The sequence below is a fragment of the Symphodus melops genome (assembly GCF_947650265.1).
Source record: "Symphodus melops genome assembly, chromosome: 10".
Lineage (NCBI taxonomy): Eukaryota > Metazoa > Chordata > Actinopteri > Labriformes > Labridae > Symphodus > Symphodus melops.
Genome location: NC_136700.1, coordinates 20,688,993 through 20,716,721, shown reverse-complemented (window position 1 = coordinate 20,716,721; position 27,729 = coordinate 20,688,993). Strand labels below are relative to the sequence as shown.

The 27,729-nt window shown below is 40.4% G+C and overlaps 1 protein-coding gene across 1 annotated transcript in view; it reads right to left on the bottom strand.

Annotated features, from left to right (window-relative positions):
• Positions 1-705: 705 nt before the first annotated feature.
• LOC306831041 (RNA-binding protein Musashi homolog 2-like) overlaps positions 706-27,729 on the bottom strand; it is a 38,082-nt gene continuing 11,058 nt past the window's right edge. The window contains exons 7-15 of the mRNA XM_079354898.1: positions 27,438-27,486; positions 14,103-14,185; positions 11,523-11,637; positions 10,689-10,763; positions 6,726-6,788; positions 6,438-6,626; positions 3,785-3,939; positions 3,477-3,551; positions 706-1,914 (exon numbers count right to left, since the gene is read on the bottom strand). Of these exons, the coding sequence (XP_079211024.1) occupies positions 3,510-3,551; positions 3,785-3,939; positions 6,438-6,626; positions 6,726-6,788; positions 10,689-10,763; positions 11,523-11,637; positions 14,103-14,185; positions 27,438-27,486 (771 nt within the window). The 3' untranslated portion in view covers positions 706-1,914; positions 3,477-3,509. The remainder of the gene's footprint in view (positions 1,915-3,476; positions 3,552-3,784; positions 3,940-6,437; positions 6,627-6,725; positions 6,789-10,688; positions 10,764-11,522; positions 11,638-14,102; positions 14,186-27,437; positions 27,487-27,729) is intronic.

Below are 27,729 nucleotides of genomic sequence, written 5' to 3'. Positions count from 1 at the left end.
CATGCGTGTGACTGTGCAGTCATTAGAATCAACAACAGTCAAAATATAAAGACAGAAAATACAGTCAGCTCATATTCAAGCTAACCCAACCCCAGCTGATTTATAAATAAACATATTTCTGTTAAATCTGCTCATAGTTTCACTTCTTATAAACTTCGGTCATATTTAAAACACCTCCTCTTGTAGAAAAACACAGGTGTGAGGTAATAAACAACAGTTCATCCTTAGGAAGACAGACAAACTGAACATAAATCAGATTTAAATATTGCCTTTAGTTTGACAGCAGTGAGGACAATTACAGTCTAACGTCTTTATGAAGATGAAACTGATTCATGCAGTGTGCAGAAAACATCAGCTGTGCTTTGGATTGATTTCTTTAAACGCGTCTGAGCTGCAGGAGCCTGTCAGTCGTCTTTCACACATGCACTCCTGACAATTTGTACAAGATTTAAGTACGATTTAAGTTTGCCACTGGCATGTTCCACAGTTTCTTTTTAAACACGTCGCTCACAAAATGTTGGACTTGATTTGATTCTAGTAAAAATAAATCGTTACTAAACACTGTCTCAATTGCACAAATACATTGGCAATAGTTCAACGCACAAATCCAGCCATTAGCAATGCAATTTTTGATGGACTCAATTTTCTCGTATGCACCTTTCTTATGAAATAGATGTAGTTTCTTTAAAGCTTCTGTAAAGCTCTCTACTTTTTAAAGATATTCAGACATTCAGCAAAAGGCCGAAGTCGAATGTCAACCCCAGCTGCTGCAAAGCGGATCTCTGTACTCCATGGGCAACATAACTGTTTGGCTACCTAAACCTTTCAATAGTGTGGATGTCCTGTGTGGTATTAAAAAGTTAAATCTTGACAACTGTAAATTAAATCTTTCACAGATAATTTCTGTAATGGATGTGTGGTTATAGTTAGATCTCAAGGGATTACTGAGGCTGTGGTGGAGGGGCCCAATGTGAGATCTGTTCATGGGGCATAGGGCACTATATGCCCTAAGCTTGGTCTGTAGGGACTTGGGTTCGGAACCTGAAGGTTGCCGGTTCAAGTGCATGTGGTCCAAAATATGGAAATTGCAACTCAAGCAAGGCATCCAGTGGGGACAGCCACCGCACTCTGACATCCCTTCATTAATCCATGTCCCCAGGATCTGCTGATTCTAATTCTGCACACTGTAACTCATCAGGTAGACAAAAATGCTGGTTTGGTTATCAGTCGCAGTTGAAAATGTGATTGCATTGATTAGTCCTGTGACAGTTGCTGTCTGCTACACCAGCCTCATGTGTCCTTATTTCTGATGACCTATCACAGAAACATGTCTGTAAAATATTTATAAAAACAGGACACAGAAAATATTGTTGTCCTCTTATTGCTAAAACAGGTACATTTACTGTAGTGAGCATGACGTTAAAACCAAAGCTACTGTGTTACGGGTTTGCCTTGTGTCCTTTCTGACGAATGAACAACTCAGACACACAGGTTCTGTCTCTTTTTGTTGCTGACAAACATTTCAATCACACAAAGATTTAAAAAAAGTATCCATTGTCTGAGCAGATGCACAAAGTGACACAGTCATTGATGCCCCTATGTGAAGGTGAAACTAAACAAACGTACACATGAAATATAAGAAAAGAATATAAAAATATATTTTCATTATGGGATTTAAATCAAATCAAATAAGGCATAAATTAAGAAAAGGTAAAAGTAATTAAAATAAAATCAGACCAGCAGGTCTCCAAACAGACAGACGGTTCTCCAAAGCAGCAGGTTAGACTTTGAACACTGCTGAACTGTCGTAACTTTCACTTTCTCTGTGATGGTTTTTGTTGTTATCCTGTTCCTATTCTCGTTCCTCCTCAGCTCTGCGAGGAGGCTTCAGTGGTTAATGCTGGACGGCTTCACCTGTACAAAAACACAAAAACACAGGTTGGAAATTCTGACCTGACTGACCCTGCCTCAAGAAATATTGTGCATATGCACACGCACACATAAAATACACACACAAACAGCAACTACCTTTTTTCCCCTCTTTTGTTTTTAGTATGTTTTTATACACAGAGAGAGCGCTCACTGAAAAGACGTTTAATGACCATTTAAAGACGTAGAGTCAACATCTATGTTTACAACAGATTACTCACTGTTACATAAATGTGTCAGAAAACATAATTTATGTAATAGTATTGACAACTTGTTAATAGCTGTGTACATTTAAGTTCACTTCAAATGTCTTGTCTATTCATCATTACAGTCAATAGTTTCGGCTGCTTAATTTGTCTATTCTCACTATTGCGCTTTGATGTGTATCACTGATTTTTGCTATGGATATCAATACTGCTTACATCTGTCATCACTGTTTTTCTTGCACATGTTCACCAAAGTATGCTTACATTCAGATAAACATGACTTACAAATGTCACAGCTAAATTCTCCAATTTTTGACTAATTGGTATGTTAAAGTTAAATCCTTGTGTATATATTATTCTAGCTCTTATACTCTGTATATTTTTAATGCTTTTCTACTTTGTATTCTATGTATATTGCTTTTTTAATAGCATTGTGTGTTTGATGTCCTGCTGCTGTAGAAACGCCACAATTTCACAGCTTGGGATCAATAAAGTACATCTATGTAATCTATGTAATCTATGTAATCTATCTATCTATCTATCTATCTATCTATCTATCTATCTATCTATCTATCTATCTATCTATCTATCTATCGTAAGGGAAATAAAGAGTGATGAAAACAATGATGATAAATAATGATTCGAAAGCAGTTGGTGAAATCCTGTCTCTGCAAAGATGTAATTCATGCATTTTAATTCTCAAATAAAAACCATTAGTATATTGCTTTAATAGCTGTGTGCTGTTAACAAGGAGGCTCCGACATTTTGTGACTGGAGCACTTTTAAGCATAATAAACAGACGAGGAGAAATACGGCTGTACAGCTCGGACTAGTGCTCAGACAGACTGAATATAGCCGATTGGTTTGTCTGTCCCTTGGCCACAGACATTTAGACAACTTCTCGATGGAAAAATGCTCGATGGGCACACACCGAGCGCACCTAGAGGATAAAACAGTTGATGATTTTTGCTTGTGCCAAGAACACTCACCATGACTTTGTCTGTGTTCTACTGAGTTTGTTTGTTATCTTCATCATCACTAATCTGCTGCAAACGTAACTATTTGGGCTTGATTACATTTTTTTCACTTGCTGCAGAAGTCACTTGAGATAAATGGAGTTAAAAACTAAATGTTGAGTTACTTTGCGCACACAAAAGGATCTTCTTTCAATATGTGAGCCAAACCTGAGCTATTAAACTTGCTAAGTGCATTCATGAGAGAGAGTTCACTTTGAATACAACAGAAGCAGAGATAACTGAAATAATTTGATGTTTGAGAGTTATTATATGAGCACATATGAAGAGTTAAAACATGTTGCGGTGCAGAAACAGTTTGATATACCTTTAAAGAGACGCAGCAGCCTCCTCTGAGGTCTCAGTGATATCCGTTTGTAAAAGCTGTTGCGATCAAAGGACCCTGAAATGTAAAATAATACATGTGTTGGAAAAAGACAAAAATATTGAACTCATTGTAAGGAGTACTGGTGAGGGGGTTTATTGATTAGAAGTAGTGACAGTGTTAATGGATGTACTCATATCCACTGCTTTTAAATAATAATCATGGCACTGATTGGGTCCAGACCAGAGTGTTACAAATGAGTATAACTGTAACTTAGTGGGGCAGAAAGTGGAAAAATAAACTTATTTTACAGCTATACTGTGGCTGAAGGCTGAGGCAGGCTGAGGGCTGCTGGTGCTGAGGAAGGTTCCCACAGCAGAGTCCTGACGGCTGCTTCCATAAAGGTCTGATATAGGACCAGGACTGCTGGGAGCTGGAAACGCTCCAGGCTGGGCCGGGTTGGTTCCTGATGAGGGGAGACAAGAGGATAGATTTAGACAGAGATACACAACGGGTAGTCAGAGTACAGCTTCCTCTGACCTGGTACATCTACATAGTGGAACTTTATTCAACAAAGACCTCAGGCTACTGTCCATGTTTGGTTTTTTTTACTCCTTAGCCATATTCTAATGTAGTGGTTTTCAATATATACCCATGTGGAGATAAAGATCCCTGTTGCAGGGTTCCCCATATAGAGAGGCTATAGCCCTCGCCCTCCTCAAATAGTTTGACCTTCGCTGCACGTCATCCCTCTTTCTCTCCCCTCAACATTTCCTGTCTGTCTTCAGTTGTCAATAAAGGAAAAATGCTAAAAAAAACAACTAAAAAAAACAACAGCCCTGTTGCCTACTATATTCTGTCACATTTAACAGTTTAGTATCTATTTAAAGAACAGAGACTTTAAACTTTAATGCAACAACAGGACTTCAGGAGACTCTCAGTGCTGTGGACGTGACAGACATCGATTGCTATTTATTTATTTATAAAGCACTTAGCTGTAATCTACCAGCACACATCACTTCTTTATTAAACTGGGCTGATAATCATTATGGAACTCAATGAAGTGACTTGCTTATGTTGAAGGTTCCACGAGAAAACATTTGGGAAAATGTCCTTCACACACCAGGAACACATTACAAAATACACTTACACTCAATACAACTGTTAGCATGAAAACAGGATTACAAATTATAGTGCTCACGAGTCTAGTTACGCTTCATGTTACTTATTTGTTTTAACTGTACTCTAGAAATTAATGTAAGTTAGTTCCTGAAGGATTTGTCCAGATTAAATAAAGGATGAATGAATGATTTGCATCTCACTGTCTTTTTCAAGTCTGAAAAATGTTGTTTAAAATGCCTTTGTATGCCAAGCTTCATCATTATGTACCTCTATATCAAGTTAATGTCTCTGTTTGTCTGGACACACCGACACACAGTCTATGCATTTTAAAGGGAACATTTGACAAACAAACATCCATTAGTAACTCTTTCAAACAAATACAGGCTAAAAAGTGTTGTTAGCTTTTCTGCTACAGCTAATGGTTATGTTTGTGCAAAATTTAACTGTACAAAGTGCAGAGTAAGTGATCACTGCTTTCTAAGATATTTCCATAAATGTAATTTAAGCTTTGTCTCTTGTCCTGCCAATGTTAATGTAAACCCTTGCAGATTCTGGTCACATTCAGCCTCTGTTTGGTGTTCTGAGTCTAACGTTCAGATACGATGGTCAGACAGTTTGTGTGAATATCTGACAGAGTTCGCACTGGGGAATCAGGCACAGCAGCCCTCTTCTAATCAACACCTGTCACTCAGAGAGCCTGCACACTTCACTCCACCCACACCTCTACCCACTTAAAAAAAAAACCTACTCCCACAGTGTCTTTTTGATTTACAGTATGATGGTGATTATCTTCTTTAAAGTGCTCGATATAATAGATTCCAGTCGGCCTTCTGACAGGCAGGAAATGACACAGTGTCCAGGGCAAAGTGGGTTAAAAGACTGCAGGAAACACATCCTGAGGGAGTCAAAGTGAAGATGAGATGAACTGCAAACCATCCATAATATTGTGATTTCACATTAGAAGCAGGTGTTAAAATAGTAAAGAGTAATAAAACATAAAATATACAGAACAAAACATGAACAGAGATGGATGAAAAGTTAACATTCACTCAATCAATCTTAAAGCCCCCATTCATCACAAATGTTATCTCAAGACACTTTACAAATGAGCAGCTAACACAACATAACGGTGAGTAAGGTCGTACAAAAAAGACTGACTGTGACTGTATGTTACAAAGCCCCAACGTGAATCCATCATGAGTGTCTTTAACGTGAGTGTCTAATTTCCTCTTATGTCCAAAAGGGGGGCAACTCCGGAAACAGGCCGATTGTGTAGAGGTCTATGAAATGATGATTATGATGGTCAAACTTATCAGTTGATTTATTCCCTTAATTATGATCCCATGTGGAGTCAAAGAACAGAGCAGGAGTGAGGGCGGGGCTAGCTGTACGGAGCAGGTATTATGGGCGGCTGTGGCTCAGTTGTTAAGAGTCAAGTCAATTCAATTTTATTTGTATAGCACATTTCATAAAAAGGTAAACCCAAGTTTTACTAGAATCCCATCAGTTTACATTTCTGGTATCGTGACATCCTTATTTAAAGGTCTTTGTAGTGGTCACTTAAACCCACAATGTCACACAACCTTCTCTGTTATAAGAAGACCAGACAGAGCTCAGAAACAAGAAATGATCCACGATGAGAATATTTTAAACATTCAGTGTATGATGACACATGAACACAGCAAGAATCGAATGAACAGTTTCAGAAAGAAGCCATGCACTGATTCTGTGCAGCCTATGGTGCCGTCACTCACACACTCAGGCTTCGTTGTTTTCCTGCACACTCTCTCTGTCTCTGTCGCTTTTTGTGACTCTACATGCATGAAACACAAAGATACACACCTGGGCTCTTAAAGGGGTCAGGGCTGTGCAGGTGGTGCTGGAGGGAGGAGGGGGAAGTGCAAGCCGAGCTGGCATGCTCACTTGGGAGGATCTGAGGGGTCGCCTGGGCCCCCATGGAGCCGTAGTCTGCGACTGAGTGGGATACTCCTCCTCGCACGTTACCAGAATACAGACTGTAATCAGCGAAACCTGGAAGATGGAGCAAGGGACAAACAGCGATCAGAGAGTCAGAACTCAGTGAAGCTGACGCACCCATGTAGATGCTGCCTTTTTCATGGGTCGTCCTACCTGAGCCTCGAGCTGCTGCTATCGCCCCTGCCGCCATCGGGTTGTATGCCACCGTTGGGAAACCTAATAATAATTTAAAAGAAACACTTCAAATAAGAAATATTAAGACTGACTTTATTAAGATTGAATTTACCGCAATAAAAACAGACACTGACAACAGACCTGACTCTAAAATCTCAAATTCATCCGATCATAATATAAATCAGAGCAGAAAAAATTATTCACAAAACGTCATGGTTGTCATCACCTCCTGACCATGAATACCAAGTCTCTGTGTGGATGAAAGAGCTGTCACAGGTAAAAGCTGTGTGTGTGTTATGTGAAGACAGACACAAAACACTGCATAGCCTTAGCTTATTTACATGCACAGACCCACACACTCACTGCAGCACACACACACACACACACACACACACACACACACACACACACACACACACACACACACACACACACACACACACACACACACACACACACACACACACACACACACACACACACACACACACACACACACACACACACACACACACACACACACACACACACACACACACACACGCACACACACACACACACACACACACACACGCAGACACAAACACAGGTTATTTTGGATGCCTGCAGTCAGAGCTAATGGAGTTTTTCACAGAGCTATTTTTGAGGACATTACAGCACGGAGAGAATGATCTGGTCCCTCCATCCCTCTGTAGGGAATACACACACGGTGTTTACTCTCTCTTTGAAGAGCTCTCTCTCTCTCTGCTCCATCATGCAGCGAAGAGGTAAAAGCCCGCGAACTGAGGCTGCCTCTCTAGAGGTGAGTGCAGCATCGCAGGAGCTCTTAAAGGTGGAGGACGTGTAGCTGTGGATTGAAAAACAGAAGTCTGAGTGGACGAGCTGCTGTCTGAGGCCGTGCTGGGCTCTGCAGGGTACCTGTAGCGTGTGGAATCACGTATCCTAACAGCGACATCAAAGTCCAGACAGGCTCCTCCTCACAGTTAACCAAGAGCTGATCAGTAACACATAACAACGCAACATTGTGTTCCTAAATCTGTGAAGCGTGCACAAATTTGTGTTGGTTTTCAGCAACCTTAAAGGAGCTTAATGTGAATGTCTCCATTTCATTATCTTCTCTTCATTGTTAGGGATTGGTCTGATTATTTCAGTACTCATTGTTGGTGTTATAACTCAAGTAACATTTCAAAAGGCTTTAGGCTTAAACAGTTCCCCTAAGTTAGCGATAGATGTGCAATCTACATTTCTGGGTTTGTATAACTGAACACACTCAGTTAGAAGAAAATAATTAACGGCTACGGCTTTTTTTTAACATCCACGCGTGCACAGCAAACTGGAACAAGTGCTGCACGACGGCTGCAGTAACTCTCAAGGGAATCATTAACTCACAAAAAAAACAAAAAAACGTGCAGTATATATATATATATATATATATAGAGTTAATAAGAGGAAACTGAATGTTGCATAAAAACAGGAGAAGACCACAAAGACTGTTGACTTGGTCTAAATACAGAGAAGCTGGTGGAAAGTGGTGGCTGGCTGAGTACAGACTAACACACAAGTCTCTTTTATGTGACCCCCTGTGACTCGTGTCCCAAACAGGATTACGGGTAGTGCTTCAGAAGAAGATGAGCTCCTCGCTTTCTCTACAGTCAATTTGTAAACCTCCACAGAGGGACGACTTCCTCTAAATCCCTCCACACTGAGAGGAGAGGGAAAAAAAAGACTTTCACCTTTAATGTCCGAGCTCCAAGGTCGTCCTGCTGCGATCGGGACGACACAGACAGAATGTGAGTGAGGAGAGCGACGAGATAAAGAGCAGAGAGAAAGGTAAAGCTGAACCAATCAGCTCTGCTCTAACGGTGTTGTTAAGGAGGGTTTTTGATTGGACGGGACAGGATGATGAGACAGATACACCTGCATGCAATGATGGGAAGAACTCTCAGCTGCCTCTGATGTCTTGAGAGAAAAACACCTTCATGTCGTTATGGAGACAGATAACGAGTGTTATGATTACAGCCGACACACTCAGACACACACCTGATCCTCGCTCAGCCTCCAGAGACTGAGATCAGCACCAGATGAAGGACGTGTGAAGGACAAACCCCCAGGAGCGGTTCACTACAAGACGCCCTCAGAGCACAGTATGTTTGTCCCTGTAGCCATTTTTTTAAACTCATTTACTCGTTAAATCTCAGCAAGATCTCAGACAGGTTGCCCCTGAAATCTTGCTAAGTGGGTTGTTCCCCTGTGCACCTCACAGTAGGGGACCGTTTTCTGTTGGACAGGTGGGGAGGGGTTTCAGAAGGCAAGATATGACATGTTGGATGGAGCAGCAGATTTTGACACTAATGATCATTTTTACCGTCATATCAAAGTTATCACACAGGTCGTGTTCGTACCATCTATAGTTACTAGAGCTTGGTCTTGGGAAAATAGTAAGTGCAATGCGTTGATGAATCAATATTTTTAACCAGCCCCAATGGTTACATTCTGATTGCAGGTAATAAATGTGGTCACCCTCTACCACCTGCTCTCAGTAAATTTTCCTGCTTTTACTTTCTGCTCTCCCCGAATTTCCACAGAACATTTACAAGGAGGCCAACAGGGCACATTCCAGGTGGAGGGAAAATGTAGGTCACCCCGATATTTCAGGAAGTTTGAAGTCATTTTAAGCAAGTTTGAAAGCACCGTCTGTGTGTGTGTGTGTGTGTGTGTGTGTGTGTGTGTGTGCATGCCTCCTGCAAAGCTTTCTGCTGAACTTTGCATCCCTGAATGCATCACGTCTGTAGGCTGACGGATTTTAATTGGTTGTCCTCATGCAGCATGACTCCACCTCTCCGCTTGTTCTCATCACAACCTCTCACTCATTAACGTGCTCAAACAGACAGACACTGCAGTGATAAGGCTGTAAGACTCATACTGCGTCCAATACAGTGAACAGTGTGTTCTTCTTTCTATCACGAGGAACGACCCAACATCAACCCACTAAAGACGGAAAAACTGCTTAAAAGGGACCAGACTCCTGGACTCCTTCTGCTGAGACTGGGTGGAGAAAGACGAACCCGAGTCACAGACTCCAACATACGTGTTATTACATGTGTGTTTGTGTTAGGAGAAGGGATCAGGAGCATTCTTTTTTTTTTTTTCATTTCTTTGATACCATTATCGAGACTTTTTAAAGATCAGAGTCTTTATCTAAATTGGTAAATTTAGAAATGTTCTGTTACTTGGTGGAAAGACGAGACAACTTAAAGTTTTTAACAGAGCTGATATCTGGTTTATATTTCTGGGGAAATGTACAAAATCCACCTTCACTTAAATACATCTATTCAAGTTTTTTTTTTTTTTTTTTTTTTTTTAAAGTTCTTGCTTTCTTGTTACATTCGAACACATCATGATGTTTAATTTCTCTTCGACTAATTGTCATTTCACTGAGTTGACCTTGAACACATCAGAATATTACCTTCAGTGAACGTTAATCAAGACTATTTCCATTCGGATTTCAACACTGGACAACTGATTTAAACTCAGGCACTTGTTACAATCACTCCGGCTGCTTTAAGAGAAGGAGGAGTAGGACTGTCCGTCAGCGGCAGAGATGGTTTTTTTTTGGGTTTTTTTTAACTCAAAGACGTTCAAAGATTCTGCATTTTTCTTTAATTGTTTCTTGAATAGTTTCACAGTGAAGATTTGCTTGTTGGCTAAACCGTACAATACAAGTGATGGTTGTTCACAAGGATTCAATTAAAAAGACTTGACTTGACTTGAGATGAAACCTTACATCATAGGGACCACAGAACTTGTCAGCTGTATCAATAAACTCAATCATTACTGATTTTTGAGTTAAAAAAAAAAAGAAAAAAGACAAAAAGAACAGGGTCCACAGTTTCAGTCCCCATCCCTAGTAAGGAGGAATCAGACAGTTTTAAGAGAACTCACCGGGGATCTCGTAGCTGTAGCTCGGAGGAAAGCCGGTGTATCCTCTGCCATAAGTCGTTACAATATTTGGATAACCTGCAAGATTTAAGATATCAAATTAAAAAAAGATACACATTTCTTTATATAAATGTAATTCGAGCTGTGTCTGCATGTCTGTGTGCTACAGTTCAAACACAAGCTCTCGTCTCTTGAAGTGAATGTGAGGATACATTGAGAAGACCAAGCTTCAGATTAAAAAATAAACTAATGGAGCCACTGGTTTATCAACGTTTGGTTTGATGACACGACTGTCTATTTTCTAGATCAGGAAGAGCCCATACTTGAATAAGAAGATAGAGCTTGAGAAGAGAAGGGTTTAATATAAGCTCAATAATCTGTGGTGGGATCTAAAAGTATCGAAGCTTTAGAAAAAACTTCAGCCACATTTTTAACCTTTAGCTGCTGCCAGAGAAAGAGAGAGAGAGCACTCTCTAACAGCAAAAACATCTGCAACATCTTGGTGACAAATTAATGCCAATGTTTTTGTATAATGAATAGACAATGTGCATGACTTAGTCTGCAATTGTTGGTCATTAAATACAAGTATTAATCTAATTTCCTTCGTCTAGGACTTCTTTTCTTCATGCAGTTGTATCAAACAGGTGAGAATATGTTTCGACTTCTGAAAGAATAATAATGACCTCTGGTTTCTATCATCTCCATCACATGTCCAAACATTATAATGAAACAGAAATATTAGTTAGACGTAAGGCTCCTTGTGTTGTTTTGAGAAAAGCCCCAAAAAAGAATCTCCAAATGTTTTCAGAGAAGAAGACACACACAGAGAGTACTCACTGAGCATGCCCATGCCCAGCATGAAGGCGTCCACGGTGTAGGGTAGACCACAGGCTCGTCCTCGCACCCCCGTAGGAAACATCACTTCTTTAGGCTGAGCTTTTTTACATTCTACCTGTAGAGGGCGCGGGACAAAGATAATCAAACATAAATCCAACTAAATCACCATAACAGTGCTCGACAAATTACTTTTACTGACTCCCCAGGGCCTGAACTGCATTTTTTTTTTTTTTTTTAAAGGATTATTTTTGGCCTTTTTGCCTTTATTGATAGGACAGATAGAGTCGGAAAGGGGGAGAGAGTGGGGAGAGACATGCGGGAAAGTGGCCACAGGCCGGACGCGAACCCGGGCCGCCCGCGCGAGGAGTAAAGCCTCGCAACATGGTACGCGCGCTGTCGCTGCCACTGAGCTATCGGCGCCCCCTGAACTGCATTTTTTATTTGACCTTTATTCGAAAGCAAAAGCCAAGAAAAGCAGCAACACAGTTTCCTCAAACAAACTGTTAAAGAAGAAGATGTTTCATCAATCTCTACAAAAACACCAGACTACATGGAGAAAAACAGGAATGTTTCCTCCCAGAAAGCACGAGTTGTTGGTCTGCTTTGAATGGTTGTTAGTGATTCTGTGCGTTACACATTAGTCTAAATCCAAACCATTGACTTTCTGTTAAGATGGATGGAAAGCCTGCCGCCTGGCAGTGAAGACAAAATATTTAGAGCTCCCCCTGCTGACTGGTTGCAGAACAGGTCCTGAACTCCACTTCCTAAAAAAACTAAATACACAGTTTTGGCTCAGTTGGTAGTCAGCTGTCTCTCATCTGGAAAGTTTAGGGTTCTATATCCAGCTTGTGCAGCAGCATGTCCGATGTGTCCTTGGGCAAGACACTTAACCCCCAATTGCCCGTGCTGCTTTGTCAGCTGCATGCATGTGTATGATTGGGATGAGTTACTTCTGCTGGTCACTTTGCATACAGTCGCAACCTCTGTCGATCAGTGTGTGAATGGGTAGGTTTGACAAACAGTGTAAAAGCTCTTTGAGGGGGCAGGCTAGAAAAGAACTTGTACAAGCTCAAGTCCATTTACCGTTTATGTCAAAAACATTTCTCTTAAACCTGGTTTCTTTCATTTTATTTAATGCTTATCATGCTAATGTATGTGCAAGATTTGATTTTTGTAAGACGTTTGGTTTAAATTAAGTTATTTGTTGATGTAAAAAGGGGTATTACTCAGTGATTGACAGCTCTGTTTACCAATGAGGCTCCTGTAATGCTGTGTGCAATTATCTAAGTAGAAGACAAGTGGTGAGAGGAAACATAACAAACACAGTAACATAAGAGCCATTGAACTTTCTAGAACTGTGAGTGTCTGTATGGAGTTGATTTATTCAGCAGTGGACTGTCCCCACCAGAGGGACCTTTGACTTTTTATCATGAAGTTAATGTGTGTTCTCGTGCCTTGTATCCAAATGATGTCACCAACACAATTTGTCAGCGTCTGTTGTGTGGGTAATTTGGCTTCAATTCAGGTGACGGTGGGAGAAATTTGGGGTTTATCGTCTTGTCCAAGGACACTTGGACATTTGACTGCGGGAGCTGGGAGAGAAAGCCTAACCTTCTATAAGAGACAAGAGTTGTTGTTCCACTGCTGCTTCAAGGGTTTAGTTTGTGCAGTGTCAGAAATGTTAATTTATTCTGACTGCACTGAGGGCATGTGCTTAACCTAAGAAAGTCTTTCTTGAAATGTCTGGGATTGTTTCTTTTTTATCCACGTTATTAGCCACGATCAATATGAGAGAGACTGAGGGCAAAATCAAGGTCAACTTAAGATTCAGGCCTCGACTTCAGAACAAGCAGGAGGCCCATCTGAGGATCTCTGGCTGTGATTGACTCCTAAGACTAATGCTTCTGCTCCAAAGCTCTGAACCTGATCCAGCTCGGCTTTAAAAGTGTTCAATAAAATCTTAATATCAATCTTTGATAGAAAGATGGACTACCGGGAGGATCCAGGAGTGGGATGATGTTATGATGAGAATAATTTTAGAGGGGTTCCTCACTCCTGCAACAAATTGCTGGGTATTAAAAAGAAGAATAATTAAACCTCTCGCAGCTTATTGTGCTTTTATCTGAGTTCAGCTGTGGGCCAGTACTCACAATGCATTTGGGAAATAGGAGCTTATATTAGTGTGCACTGACAGCAAACACTGTAGCTCTCTTACTGAGCGAGTATTCAAACCTAGAACTCAGATTTCAGCTTGTTTCTTCTTCTCTTACAACCATTTTCACTGTGACCTTTATCATCTGTTTCAATGTCAAAGTGTCAGTTTGTCATGTCTAATGAGCAGATCAGAGACGTGAAGGACACACAGAGAGGAATAACCTGTTTGTTCAAAATCACACACAGTTTCATGGTTACTGATCTCCACTCCAATCATATTTCTCAGCTGTGTCTAACAGTCAAAGTGTGTGTGTGTGTGTGTGTGTGTGTGTCTGTGCATGTGCTCCAGTGTTCAGAGTCAGTTCCTAACACGTAAGGAAAATGAAACATGAATCAATGTGAGAAAGAGAAAGAGGAGCCACTCACCATTTTATTATTGATCTCATGAAAATGGATCTCACAGACTTTCTCCACCACGTCCTCGATTTCAAATGTCACAAAACCGAAACCTGAGAGAGAGAGAGACATTGAGCTACAATTCAACAGCTGCACGATCAAACATTCACTTTTATACCCTAGAAAGACAAATTATTCATATGTGATTTGATTGTTGGGATTGTTTTCCCCCTAAAAAAAATACTGATTAACACAAATGATCCACCAGCCACCAGAAAGCATGCTCCATAGGACTGTATGGCACCTCGAAAATGGTGGAAGTCAGTCGGTGAGACCTGTTTTTTTATTTTGATATTTTCTTGATTGAGGAAACATAATGAATTTGTATTTTAGGGGTCATTTTATAATCAAAGTGAACACGTTTGTTTTAAATGTGATACAGCAGGTATTTATAGTGGTTGTAACTTAACTTTAAGTGTTATACATTCCATAAAGCAAGGTTTTCCCTTCTGCACATGAAACTTATTTAAGGCTTAAATGTTATAATTTGATCAATCTAGATTGGAAAGTTTCATATTCATGGCTTATATTGGGTTTTTTATTATGTGATATGATATAAGGAAGTGATATCAGATCGGATGTTTGCATAGGTCACTTGCTCGTAATTTTCTTTTCCCGGTTAGTTTCCATCAAAAACAGATCCACTTAGATATGACTCCATTATATTGTATTTCAGTTACATTTAGATTGTAGGTACACAAGCAATGATGTAAACAACAACAACATTCAGTACAGGCCAAATGAAAAGAAACCAGTCTCATAGAAGGGAATATAAAGTTTGAACTTCCAGTGGTAAAAATCGTTTATTTTTCATTTTCTCGTGAAATATTTCTGAATCATCATATTGAAAGAATTAACAGCAAATCAAACATGGTACAAAACAAAACTTGTGTATTCAATGTGTTATTCTGTTTATTTATGAGGCTCCTATCTTACTGTGTGTGATGATTAAAGTAGGAACAGTTTATAAGTGTAGCTTATTAATTACTTGTGTTAAAAGTCCAGGAGGTACATGAACGATAAGTGCTCTGTAGAAGGACAATATCAGCAACTATGCTCTGATACACTGGCAATGTTTCAATACTGAAATGTAGCCAATGTATTTGTTATAATTTAGACAGCAACTAATAACAATAAATGAGCTAAAACAGGTTTCTAGGTCTTCTGTTTTTGTCATCAACATCGTGAAACAGATTTCAAAATAAGATTTTTATTAAAATCAGGTTTGAAATTCTGATAATGTGACATCACTACATTAGACATGTAATAAACATAAAAATAACAATAGCGTCAACATGTATCATAAATAATGTTTTTTTTCTGTGCAACAACTTGAAGCAATGCTCAAATGTTTCATACTGAACTGCTTCAATAAAGTGTTGCTACTGGTTGAAATGTAGTCAGATTAATTTAACATCTTCCACAAATAAATCATGAATTATAATCATAACAGACAGAGAGTGAGAGTGGAGAATAAAAGAGTCTGAACAGACAGGTATCAAAAACACTCACCTCATTTCAGAACAGGAAAATAAAAAACAGATTTAGGATCAGATGTCACTGTGTGTCACTCCTTCAATAACAACATGCAGCCTCAATCTGAGCAGAATAATGAGTGTGAACCGCAGTTGGTGAGGTGCTGGGATGGAATCTCACACTTATTAAGAATCAGGACACACACACACACACACACACACACACACACACACAGAATTTAAAAGATTAGGTACCAGACAAGCTTGTTGTAGAGCTTTTGTGAGATCACTATGTTCCTGTAACTCCTCCATATTTAATAACTCTGTTTAACTCTCATCTATCACCCGTATTATCTCAAGTTTAACAACAGACTGTATGACGTGGACGCAGTCTCAGTGATGTCATCCATTGGTTACTGAAGAGGCGTTATGAATCCCGACGATGGTGGCCCGATGACCCCCTTTTTTTTTAAAGACGTTTAAAGAGATGTTTTTAAACAATGAGAGGTTAAAAGATAATGCAATATTTTTTATCTGTGTTAATCCTTCCTCCTCTACCTGAATGAAAATATAAAAACAGCAGGAAGCAAATAAGGTTCTACTTCTGATTCTTCTGGCAATTAAAAAAGAAGCAGAGATGAGCATGGTCTTGTTACCTGCTCTTTTGTAATTAACGGACAAAGAGTAAGGTCCTCTACCTGCTTTTTGTAAAGTGTCTTGAGATAACACTTGTTATGAATTGTCACTATACAAACAAAGATTGACTGATTGAGAAGAAACTCTCTCTTTTTTTTTTTAAATAATCAAATCAGTGTAAAACAAAGCCTGCAGAGAGTGTAACAGCTGCTCTGATCCATGGGAGAATAAACACTCTGAGATCTGTTCCTGCAGATGGAGCAGCTCGTATAACCACATGAGAAAATTCAGACATTTTTAGAAACCCTGTCTGCAAAAAGTTGAAGTCAATAAATTGACTGGGATGCATTAAAACCGGTTTGTGCCCCATTATTTACACATCCTCTCTGGATAAAAGGAGGAGACAGTGAAACTCTTCAGAGCAGGACTCCATGTAGACTAAATGAGAGTGGACAGAGGAATCGATTGAGGCAGCAAGCCATCTGACTGCACTGTAATGAGAGGAGTGAAATACATTTAGACTTATGGGCTGAGAGAGGAACACAAGGTGAGTGAGGAGGAGGAAGCAAAGGAAAGGTCTGTTCTGATGGAATGAGTCAGACTTGTGAGAAAGAAAAGACACAGTAAAGGATTTAAGAGTCGATGTCTCTGCAGGAAACTGACAGCAGACTGTAAAGTCAGAAACTTTGTCTAGGTCTACAATCCTGCATTTTCAAGCAGCTACATTTCTGATCGAATACAGAGCTGAAATAAAGAAACGCTGATCAGATTCCGATCAAGCATTTCATGTACGAGAAGCGAGTCTTGATTTTCTATAACATGACTCATCATCGTCAACAATTGTTGTGCTCCTCAGATTCTCAAGGAATGTTGTGAGAAAACTGAAAAACTCACAATATTCAAGTTTTTTCATATAACAATATCGTTGGAGCAAAGATGCCAAAATAAGTTGAGATTCAAATAATGCAGGTATTTTGAATCCAAGCGAAGCTATTCATGTGATAATCTCTTTATTATCTTCTTTACCTTAACCCCGTGGAAAATGTCATGGGGTTAAGGAAAGATGTTTGGCGAATGCATAAAGGACTAGAGAAAGGTGATGTTCACACAGAAAATCAAAAGAAAGAAAGAAAGAAATTCAAAGGCAGTAACAAATTATAAGTCAAATCAAAAAATAAACCAAATTCTCAGTCATCGTGACTTTTCGTGAACGGTTAGATGCGCGAGTCGCTTTATATTTCGTGGCAGCAAAGAATTGTGGGGTGCCACTATGGAAGGTCCAGTGTTTCCTATGCTAAAGGCGGTTTGGATGGATGGATGGATGTACCTTTCCTTGGCTTTTAGAGAATTCGAACGCACCTTTGATCTTGGCCACTAGTTGGGGCTGTAGCTCCAGTTAATATGCCTTTTCTTCTCCCTCTTCTGTCTGGACGCTAACCATCCAGTAGCAGTTTGTCAGTGTTTTGTTTTAGAAAATGGAGACACTGTTTTTGTAGTGTCAGGTTCAACTGGTAAGGACTGAAGGAAAGCACGCAAACACCAGACACACTCTGCTAATCAATCAGATCCTGTATTTAACTGTATTCAATGAATTGTGCTGAACTGTTTTCTTACCAGAATTTGAATTCGGACGTTAAAAGAAGAGCCCTTATCAATCAAAAACAGCAGAACATTTAACAGCTAATCAATGACTTTTGATCAATAAGCTAGTCTGGCAGCTCAAAAACAAAAGTGCAAAGATTCAACAGAGTAAATGTGAGTCTACTCCGCAGCTCTGATTTGGACATTAAAATTAAAGAAGTTTTTCCCCTCAGCTGTGTCTTCTTCTTTCAACCTGCCCAAAACGTCTTCTTCCCTTCACATCTGACAGACTAATGGGAAACCATCTGGGCAGCAGGTATGGTGACAGCTCCATGCCCATTAGCACACATGCACCCTCACACACACACACACACACACACACACACGAAATCAGGCAGTGGCAGCATGTTGATGGTGTGAAACAAACAAAAAAAAAAGTCTATTTCCCCTCCTTGCTCTCTGTCCGTCCTGCAAACTCACACTAATGTGATTACAGCCGCCTCAAAACAATTTGAGCTTTAATTACTCGAGACGCATCAGGAAGAAAGCAAGAGAGGCTTTTCTCAAACAAATCAACGTGTGACCGATGGGGTGAGCAGAGGAATGAGAGGGGGAGACTGAATGAACAGACAGACGGAGAGATTTTCTAATTAGATGAAGGAGAAGCTCTCAGACAGCTTTAATAGAAATCTGACGCTGCAGTCTGAGCACGCCGTTATCTCTGTCTCCTGAACATGGGCTGATTACCTGCACGCTGTGTGGAGGTAAAGAGACAAAAAATAAAAGTTTGTTTGATTACACTCTTTAGTGTTGGGAATATTGTTTTACTTGCTACTTACTTACGATCATGTCACTAATATTTGCGTAACTAGTTCTGTATTTAGTTTCATTTTAAATTCAATCACCCTTGGGGCCATTGGATAGCCGATGGTGATTAAGTTGTACGCCTCATACACTGTCTTTAGACTACAGTACTCATTGTAGCAGTTTGTGGGTTTGAGTCCGACCGAGCTTTGCTGAATGTCTTCCCTGACTCCCTCCTCCCAACAATTCCTGCTTCTCTATCCAATGAAATTTTAAGACATCATTAAAATTATAGTCAATCAAAAGCACTCGCTATTTGTTATCCCTGTTGGGACCAAAACGTTATTATGTTACGCGTTACTCACTTTTGAATTCCCCCCCAGGAACAAATAAAGTTTTTTTTATTGAATTGTTACTCTAACGCCACCACCATTTGCAGCAACTAGTACTGAAATTAAAAGCACTCATTACTGTATGTGAAACAGTCGACGACATGCAGGCGAGGTTACGCTTACATCAGCACAGCAGCATCCTAGGAGAAAGAACGTAGCTCGTAGTAATCAAACACAGACGGGTTCATCCAGTGAGCAGCTTTCCGTCTCTGAAATACCAACATTATATATCTCTGCTCTTGTTAAATGACAAGACTTACGTAGTGAGCTGTGGTCTGTGTGAAGGAAGGTAAACTTTATCACAAGAACGAAGCACCAAGTCAAATCACTGGCTTCCACTAAACTAAACTAAGCGAGATCTTGTGCTGCAGACAGCGGAGACTCAGGTGCAGCTCACTTCAGAGACTGTTGGACATTCATATCCTGACTCAAAGCACTTTAACACTGCAGGTCTCACTCTGACACTGCTTTGTAAAATGACCATGAGAAGTTACTAATCTTATTCCTACACATTTATACACCGCAGACGAAGCAGCGAGAGTAACATCGTGTTATGTGTCTTGCCCAGGGACACGTCCGACATGTCAAAGCTGATCGAACGCTCGACTGACTCTACCACTGAGCCACAGCCGCTCCACTGACTGATCTACTGGAGGTTTTACAGTCATTAGAGAAGGCAGTGAGAACATGCTGCAGGTTTCACTCTTTGTGGCTGCAGTCTAAACCTTTAGCTTCACAATTCTGTTGACAAGTAGGTGTTACTGGTTTGAACTTTGCCTTCATTAGTTTTACAAAAAAAGTGACTGAAAAAATGTGTATCTGTTGTATAAATACCAGTTGTCACTCAATGAGCGCTGCCTGATTTATGTTCATCTTGTTCATTTTCTAAAGAATTCACCTGTGAGGTTGGCCGGTCCAAACCTGCTGTACAAGCTCTCATTCAGAATCAGCTCAGATCGCTCAGGCTATGTCAGTGTCAGACAGTACATGAAGTGTTTGGTTGCACTCTTTAAGTCTTAAAGTTGCTCATTTTGTAAAGCTCTTTGGGTTGTAAGAGTTTAAAAACTAAACTGTGCTGAAATCGAGCTGGGTCAAAATCCTTTTTTTACACTTTTCTTCAGCAGTGAAGAGACTTTGATTCCTCAGGGTTTTTCAGGTTTACATTTCCTCTCCTTTTTAATTCAGTCCTTTAACCACAGAGAGCTCATCTGAATCTCAAAGCCAACATCTGTGACAGGAGAACGAGCTTTAAACTGCTCCAGTTAATCCTGCACTGGGGGAGACGAGGCATGGGAACTCACAGGAAACGCAGAAGAGAAGAGTGTGCAAGAAAATGTCTTCGAAGAAGAATATCAGAGGCAGAAAATGTTACAAAAAAAGCTGAAATATCCGAGGCTTGTTCAGATAAAAAGCCCACAGTACTTGCCTCAGATTCTACAAAGCCGCTTGCTCTTTAAACATGTTTTTCAACCAAAACTCACTCCTGAAATATTCCAGCTTTTAGTCAATCAATCAGTCCTCCAATTCAATGTCACACATTAGTATACAGAACAATGAAAGACTGCACACAAAGATGCAGGGGTCAAAGTACTGCTGGTCTTTGCAGTAATCCCAGACAGATGCTCTTTTGATTCTCGTGGTGTTCTTTCTTCATCTTGTAGAGTTTTTGAGTGCCAAAAAGTTGCCAAAAATGTAAAAGCAATTAACATCCAAAAACACCAAGAACATTACGTAGAAATCCATACAATGAGCAACGGCCAAATCTTTGTGGCTCCCTGCGTAGCTTCACTGAGCAATAAGGGCCCGTTTTTTTTTGGTTGGTTTTACAAAACTATTGCAGTTCAGTGTTTTTTCTCAATGAGTTCACAGTACTCTCAGTTGTAAACAGTTCCCCTTTTAGAATGGTGGCAGGACTTCTGACATCAGATTTGTCAACATCAATGGGGGAGGAGACGCTAGACCGAACTCTCTTTTCAAGGAACAATTTCCAGGTGTCGAGTCCTTTATATCGTTTTCACGTTATGTGTACTGGAATCAAAGCAAATACTGAGCACATGGCGCTACAGTATATAAAGCACACCTAACAGACATTGTAGAGAGGAGCAGAAGTTAACTTTTGTAGCCTGGCAACAATGAGCGCTGATGAGAAACGCTCTGAAACAGAGGTTTCTCATCAGCTCACTGAATGATGATCGTGGCAACACAAAAAACTAAAAAAGTTCCATCAGTGGACACAGACCCTAAAAGACTTCCTGCCAAGACTCCATTTATGTGTTTCATTTGTTTATAGTGGGACTGGTAGATGCAGAAGCTAGAAGAACGTGGGTGATGATCAGAAATGTCTGAGGAGGAGATAAACTTGCTTTCTACTACGTGTTCCTGTGCTCATGTCTGCTGCTTTTTTAAATCCAACAAAGAATGCTGCGGACACAATAAGCAGGCAGCAACAGATGCCAAGATGCCACCAGCGGCAGTGGCGACCTCCTCAAGATGGCAGAGCCCACAAATTGTACGGCAGATTCGTCTGTTCTTCCAAAGAGGAAGTAATATCAAATGTGAGACGCTCATGTGTGGAGAGGACATCCCTCTCTCCTTACCAAGTCCCCCACCCAACCACCCACTGACCTTGTCTCTCATCAGTTCTGTTCAGGTCTCTCCTCTGATATCAGCTCTATGTAATCCTGCAGAGATAAAGAGCTCTAACACCGTTTAATATATCTGAAAGAGGTGACCTCATCTTCAGCACAACCTCAGCGATAGAAGAGTCAGCTGTGCATGATGAGAGGATTCATGATGAGGAGAGAAATACCTCCGAGATAAAGAGGAGGCCTCGAAAATGACCCATCATAATCTCATCGCAGATTCGGAGCTCAGAGAGAACACCTTTAAAATGACACAAGGGAGTAAAAAGCTTGTTGTGTAACACAGAGTGCAGGGTAAAAATGCTCTTTTTATAAGTGATTGTTTTGGCTCTGTTGATACTGTGAATATGTCACATCGCATGTAGGGGTTGAAATACATGCAAAACATTTAAAACATTTAAAATAACCTCGGATTCTGCTGCTTCATTTACCATTTCTCTTATTCTTTTTACATCCTGGATGAGATCCTCTGCCCTATGGTCCGTCAAGAAAAGTCTCCTGCTGTGAGCTGCATGTGTGGACCATAGACTGTAAATACTAACGAATGAAGCCTGAGTCACATCAGCCATCTGTTACGACAGGGGGCTCTGGAGGCTCATCTGCAGCAGCCGCCATGTTGGAAATGCTGTCTCAACCTAACCGTCAGACAACCTAACAACAGATTGAGAGCCGGAGCAGAGGCGGGTTTTAGCCTCTTAACTAAACGTTACATCGTGCCCACCTGTCAGAAACGTGGCTAATGGATAACAAGCATCGTTCGCAAAATTAAAATGGAGACATTCAATCCGATGTGTGCCTATGATGACAATAACTAATCAGACCTATTTTGTTTTTTTGTACCAGTCTGTAAACAAGTTAATGAATCATTCATGTGATGTGTTTTTGGAGCCAGCCTCTAGCGGACACTTAAGGACACTGCAGGATTTTGCACTTCAGCATTTTGCTTCATTTTTCAAGATCTGAGAATGCTGCTCGCAACGCAGGAAGATTTCTGAGGCAGCCTGCCTGAATTTTAAGGAGTGCATGGCTGAAAAATATTCTTTTGTCTGTTTGAGCACAGACGACTTATGACAGGACTCAAGCTGAATGGCACCATGTAGATTGTAAATTATTTGAGAAGCTTTTCACACAAACTTAAAGCTGTCTCACAAGTGTTAAAGGGGGAAAATGTTGATGCTGTGATTTTAAACTGTGTTGGTCTACGGTCTCTTTCTGTCTCCATGCCTCCTCCTGACACCACTCTGAGTAATTTATATTCTTTCCCTTCCAGCTGGGACTCAGGAGATTGGCTCTCATTAACCTCCAGCTCTGCAGTCTGCACACACAACATAAAGACATTACAGCATTTAGAAATACATCCATTAAAAACGTCCTTGTCATTTTAATGAAACACCTTGCGAAAATGTTGGCCTTTGGAGTGAACACGCTCGCGAACGCAGCATCTCGACATTGCAGTCTTCCATATCTGCAGCGTGCCGTCTCTCTGTTTGTCACTCCTTCAGCCTCACAGTTGTTGACCTCCATCTATACATCTGCCACTCTCTCGTTCTGGACGAGTTAATAAGATGACAAACAGGTCACCCCGAGGCTCAGCCGACTGCCAAACAGCAGCGGTCAGACTCACGAGTCCTGACACGCTGGGAACAACTCGGTGCTTTAATTACCCCCTTCAAGCTTCCATCCTCAGCTGAGAGCAGGGCGGAGGAGACGGCGGAGGGATGTAGATGTGAGTTCATCAACAGGCCCTCGGGGACCTCCATTAGGCAAGCGGCTGTGTTTGGCAGCTGTAATGAGGTTCATTGGAGAGGAGGTTATCAATACTTGGAGAGAGTGAAGGAGGCAGCGACTGCCTGTTAGAGAAAATATCCTTCAAGGACGTCTTCAAGGACAAGGAGAGATTTAGCGCTGGAGAAGCCGACGTTGCTGGAGATGCCCAATGAGAGAGCGAGTGTTTGTTTTCTGTCATCAGACCAGAAATCTGACAATCAGCTCTTCACTGAGAACAAATAAGAGTGGAAAAAGCTTAACTGTCTAATTCGGTAGAACAAATGTAGTCATTAAAGAGGCATCATACTTTCAGATATTCATTCTGGTACTTGAACTTTTTTTTTTATTTTTTAGACAAAACCAAACATCTGTAAAATTCCTGAAAGATAAAGAGCTATAACTTTAAGACCACACTACAGTTTAGTTTTAAACAAAGTACACTGTTCTGATTCACTGGTGAAATTTTATGCTGTAAATTTGATGATTAAAAATTCAGTCTGGCTGTCTGTTTCAATAACTAAATATTCAATCAAGTGCGCAGGTGAAAGAAGTTTAAATGATACAAAACAGCTGATGACATTTACAACTCGAAAAAGCTTGAAGAGAGCAACTACAGACATGAAATCAGGACTATCATGTGTAACACTAATCATCAACTGATACTCAAGTGTTTCCTAAATCAGTTAAATGTGCACAGAACTACTAACTCAAATAAGAGGAATAATTCAGATTATAAAGATTGTGTCTTTACAATCCACCAGCAGTGAGACAAACTAACTCTTGATTTGACTCTTGACTTTGCGAACTGGAAGTTTCTCAATAAAAGATGAGCCAATCAGAGACAGCGATGAAGACACAGACGTGGTCGTGTGTAGGTCAGAGTCAGCTCAGATTATTTATATCAGAGGTTTCAACAGCAAGAGGGCTGGCTGAGACCAGCTGTGACCCCAACACACACACACACACATTTATACAGAACATCCACAAATACACAAAATTAACACACAAGCGACTACACTAAACACAAAGACACACACACACACACACACACACATTTATACAGAACATCCACAAATACACAAAATTAACACACAAGCGACTACACTAAACACAAAGACACACACACACACACACACACACACACACATTTATACAGAACATCCACAAATACACAAAATTAACACACAAGCGACTACACTAAACACAAAGACACACACACACACACACCCACACACACCCACACCCACACACACACACACACACACACACACACACACACACACACACACACACACACACACACACTAATGGACCAATCAACAGTGTCCTTCAGGGAACCTGAACATCAAGCTGGGAACAAACTGAGGTCAGACCAGGAAATAAAATGCTGACTGATGATTGGACAAGATGATTACAAAAGAAAACCCAAGTCTCTGGAAAATTTGATTGGAAATGGTCAAAATAAAAAAATGTGATATCAAAGCTGAGAATCTTCTGAGACATCTGAGTCATAAGAGTTATTCAGACTCTGTCATAATAGCTTTTTTCTATGTCAACATGGTTTACATGACATAAAAACACAGCAATCACGAACATCCCAACGAGGCAAAGCACTCATCTTTTGAGCAATCAGCCTCTCTCATATCCAGTCTGAGGACACAGAAAAGAAATGAACTAAGAGGCCAATATGATCGATCCAGCAGAATCCACCAACAACGTGCCAGCAATGTTCCCTTGAAGTTGATCTGGTACTCGGTCAATGGGAAAATCCTTTAACGGACTGTGGGCTTGTCTGACACAAATACAGCTCAACAGCTTGAACGAGTGAGATATAAAAGGGGAAGAAAGCAAATGTAAAAATGGTTACATTTTCAATATGTGTTGAGATTGTTAGTTATAATAATTGACTTCTTCAAAGTAGGAAGTTAAAAAGGAAACTCAAACTATATCTGTCATTAATACACTTTTTGCCTTCTTATTTCTTTATCTTTTCCAGGCTCTGTCTGTCTTGTTTTTAAACGCACACCTTCATTTACCAGAAGAAAATCATTTTCATTTGAATTTTCTTTTATTATTATTATTTTACCATCTGATACCCTCAGGAAATGATGTAAAACCATTGGTAGCACTGAACTTTCTGTATTTGTCAGTCAGTTGTTGTCCTACAGAATAAAGGGAACTGAATCATATCATCAATCATATCATATAAGTTAGATATGATGTTCACGTTCACTTGAAGACATTTTTTTAAACCGGACCTCATTGGATGTTAATAGAAAATTTCTGATGACACGGGAATGAGTGTGTGCAGCTTTATAAGTTTGAGTCAGAGGAGGAAGAATCAGTTTCCACTGCTCACTGAATGATGAGTTAGAAAATGCTAACAGTGAGCAGCAGTAGCTGAGACGTTTGGAGTTGTACTCATAGTGGAATGTAATGCTAAATGATGCTCTGTAGTATAGTCTGGTCCTGCATAATAACTTCACTAAACTTCCCCTACTGAGTGAAGACTCGCCTCCAACAACAGATCATCTCCAGCAGCTGGAAATACACAACCCAAACTTTACAGCTGCTGCTGCTGCCATCGACACTTAACCCACTAACGATGAAAACTACAAAAACTACATGATAAATATCTTTCATGTTTTCACACATCAATTAAAACCACAACATGAAAACGTTTACATAAACTATAAACGACAATACTTAATTTGTGGATTAAAAATAAATTCCCATTTTTTTATCGAAGTCTACGAGCAAGTTTAGAGACTTTAAAAAAACAAAAACAAATCAACATTAATAGAGACCTTGCAGTACGATTCTCCATGGCCACAGATGAAAAAAAAGTCCTTGTTCTTTAACAATTCTTTAACAATTACTTTGATTTTATGTATTTTGAGGTTTTGTATCCAGACGATCAGAAGACAAACAGCAAGCAAAGAAAGAGAAGACCACACAGCTCCAATCCAACAGCGAGCTCCAGTACAGACGTTTACTGCTGTAAGCTGCTATTTTCCTCCACGGCATCTCACATTTATGTCATGACTGACGTGAGGGAATGAATGGAGTTCTGTCTACAGGTGGAGGAGTGTCAATGAGCGGCAGGGAGCAGATCATGCTCAGTTAGCGCGTTACTGAGGTTTCAATAAGAGCACTAAGGAGTGAAGCACTTCACGCATTAATTGGACTGTGTGTTGAGAGAAAAGGTGTTTTAATGGAAGATATTACTGGATTTACAACTACAAATAAATCAAACCTTCTTATTATTACCAAAAACATGCACATTTTGAGACAAGATCATAAGAAACAGAGTATGACATTTAAAGAACTTTTGTGATGCAGATCGGTCCCTGTTTAAATCTGCTGAGAACAGTGTCTGCTGTGTCTTTGTAAAGTCCAGTGTGTGTGTGTGTGTGTGTGTGTGTGTGTGTGTGTGTGAGATAACCATCGTGCCTCCTGTCTCTCTGCAGCCTCAGCTCTCTGAACCTTATCAGACCACACACACCTCCATCCTTTAGTCTGCACCTTCTGTTCTGCAGGGGGGAGGGGGGGGTCTTTTCTTTACCTGTCCCCCTTCACCTGATCCCCCTCCTCACCCCATCAGCAGAACGTCAGAGCAGATCCATATCGACACGTCAGAGGGACAAAACAGCCGAAGGGGAAACGAGGCTAATTAAAGAGAGATAGGTTAAATAAAGTGAGTGTGTGTGTGTGCGTGTGTGTGTGTGTATGTGTGTGTGTGTGTGTGTGTGTGTGTGTGTGGAGAATCAGCGTGATAAGGGGACAGATTCAGTATGGATTGGTGTCTAACTGAAAGTTATCTGTGATGAGCGATGAGTCGACCTTCAGGGAGAACAATTTCGAGGACGTTTACAACTTTTGTCTAAATTGATGTTTGTGTGTACGTGTCTGTGCGTGTGTGTGCGTGCGTGCGTGCTTGCAGCATATCTTAGCATGTCATGACTTTTGATTAAAACTTGGACTTGTATGAACAGAAAACTGTCTCACCTCTATGTCTGTTGGTGGTTTTGTCAAACATCAGCATGGCGTCTTCTACCTGTGAGAAAAGACAAAAAAGTGAAAACGTCAGACTTCTTATATGCCCACACACACACACACACACACACACACACACACACACACACACACACACACACACACACACACACACACACACACACACACACACACACACACACACACACACACACACACACACACACACACACACACACACACACACACACACACACACACACACACACACACACACACACACACACACACACACACACAGAGA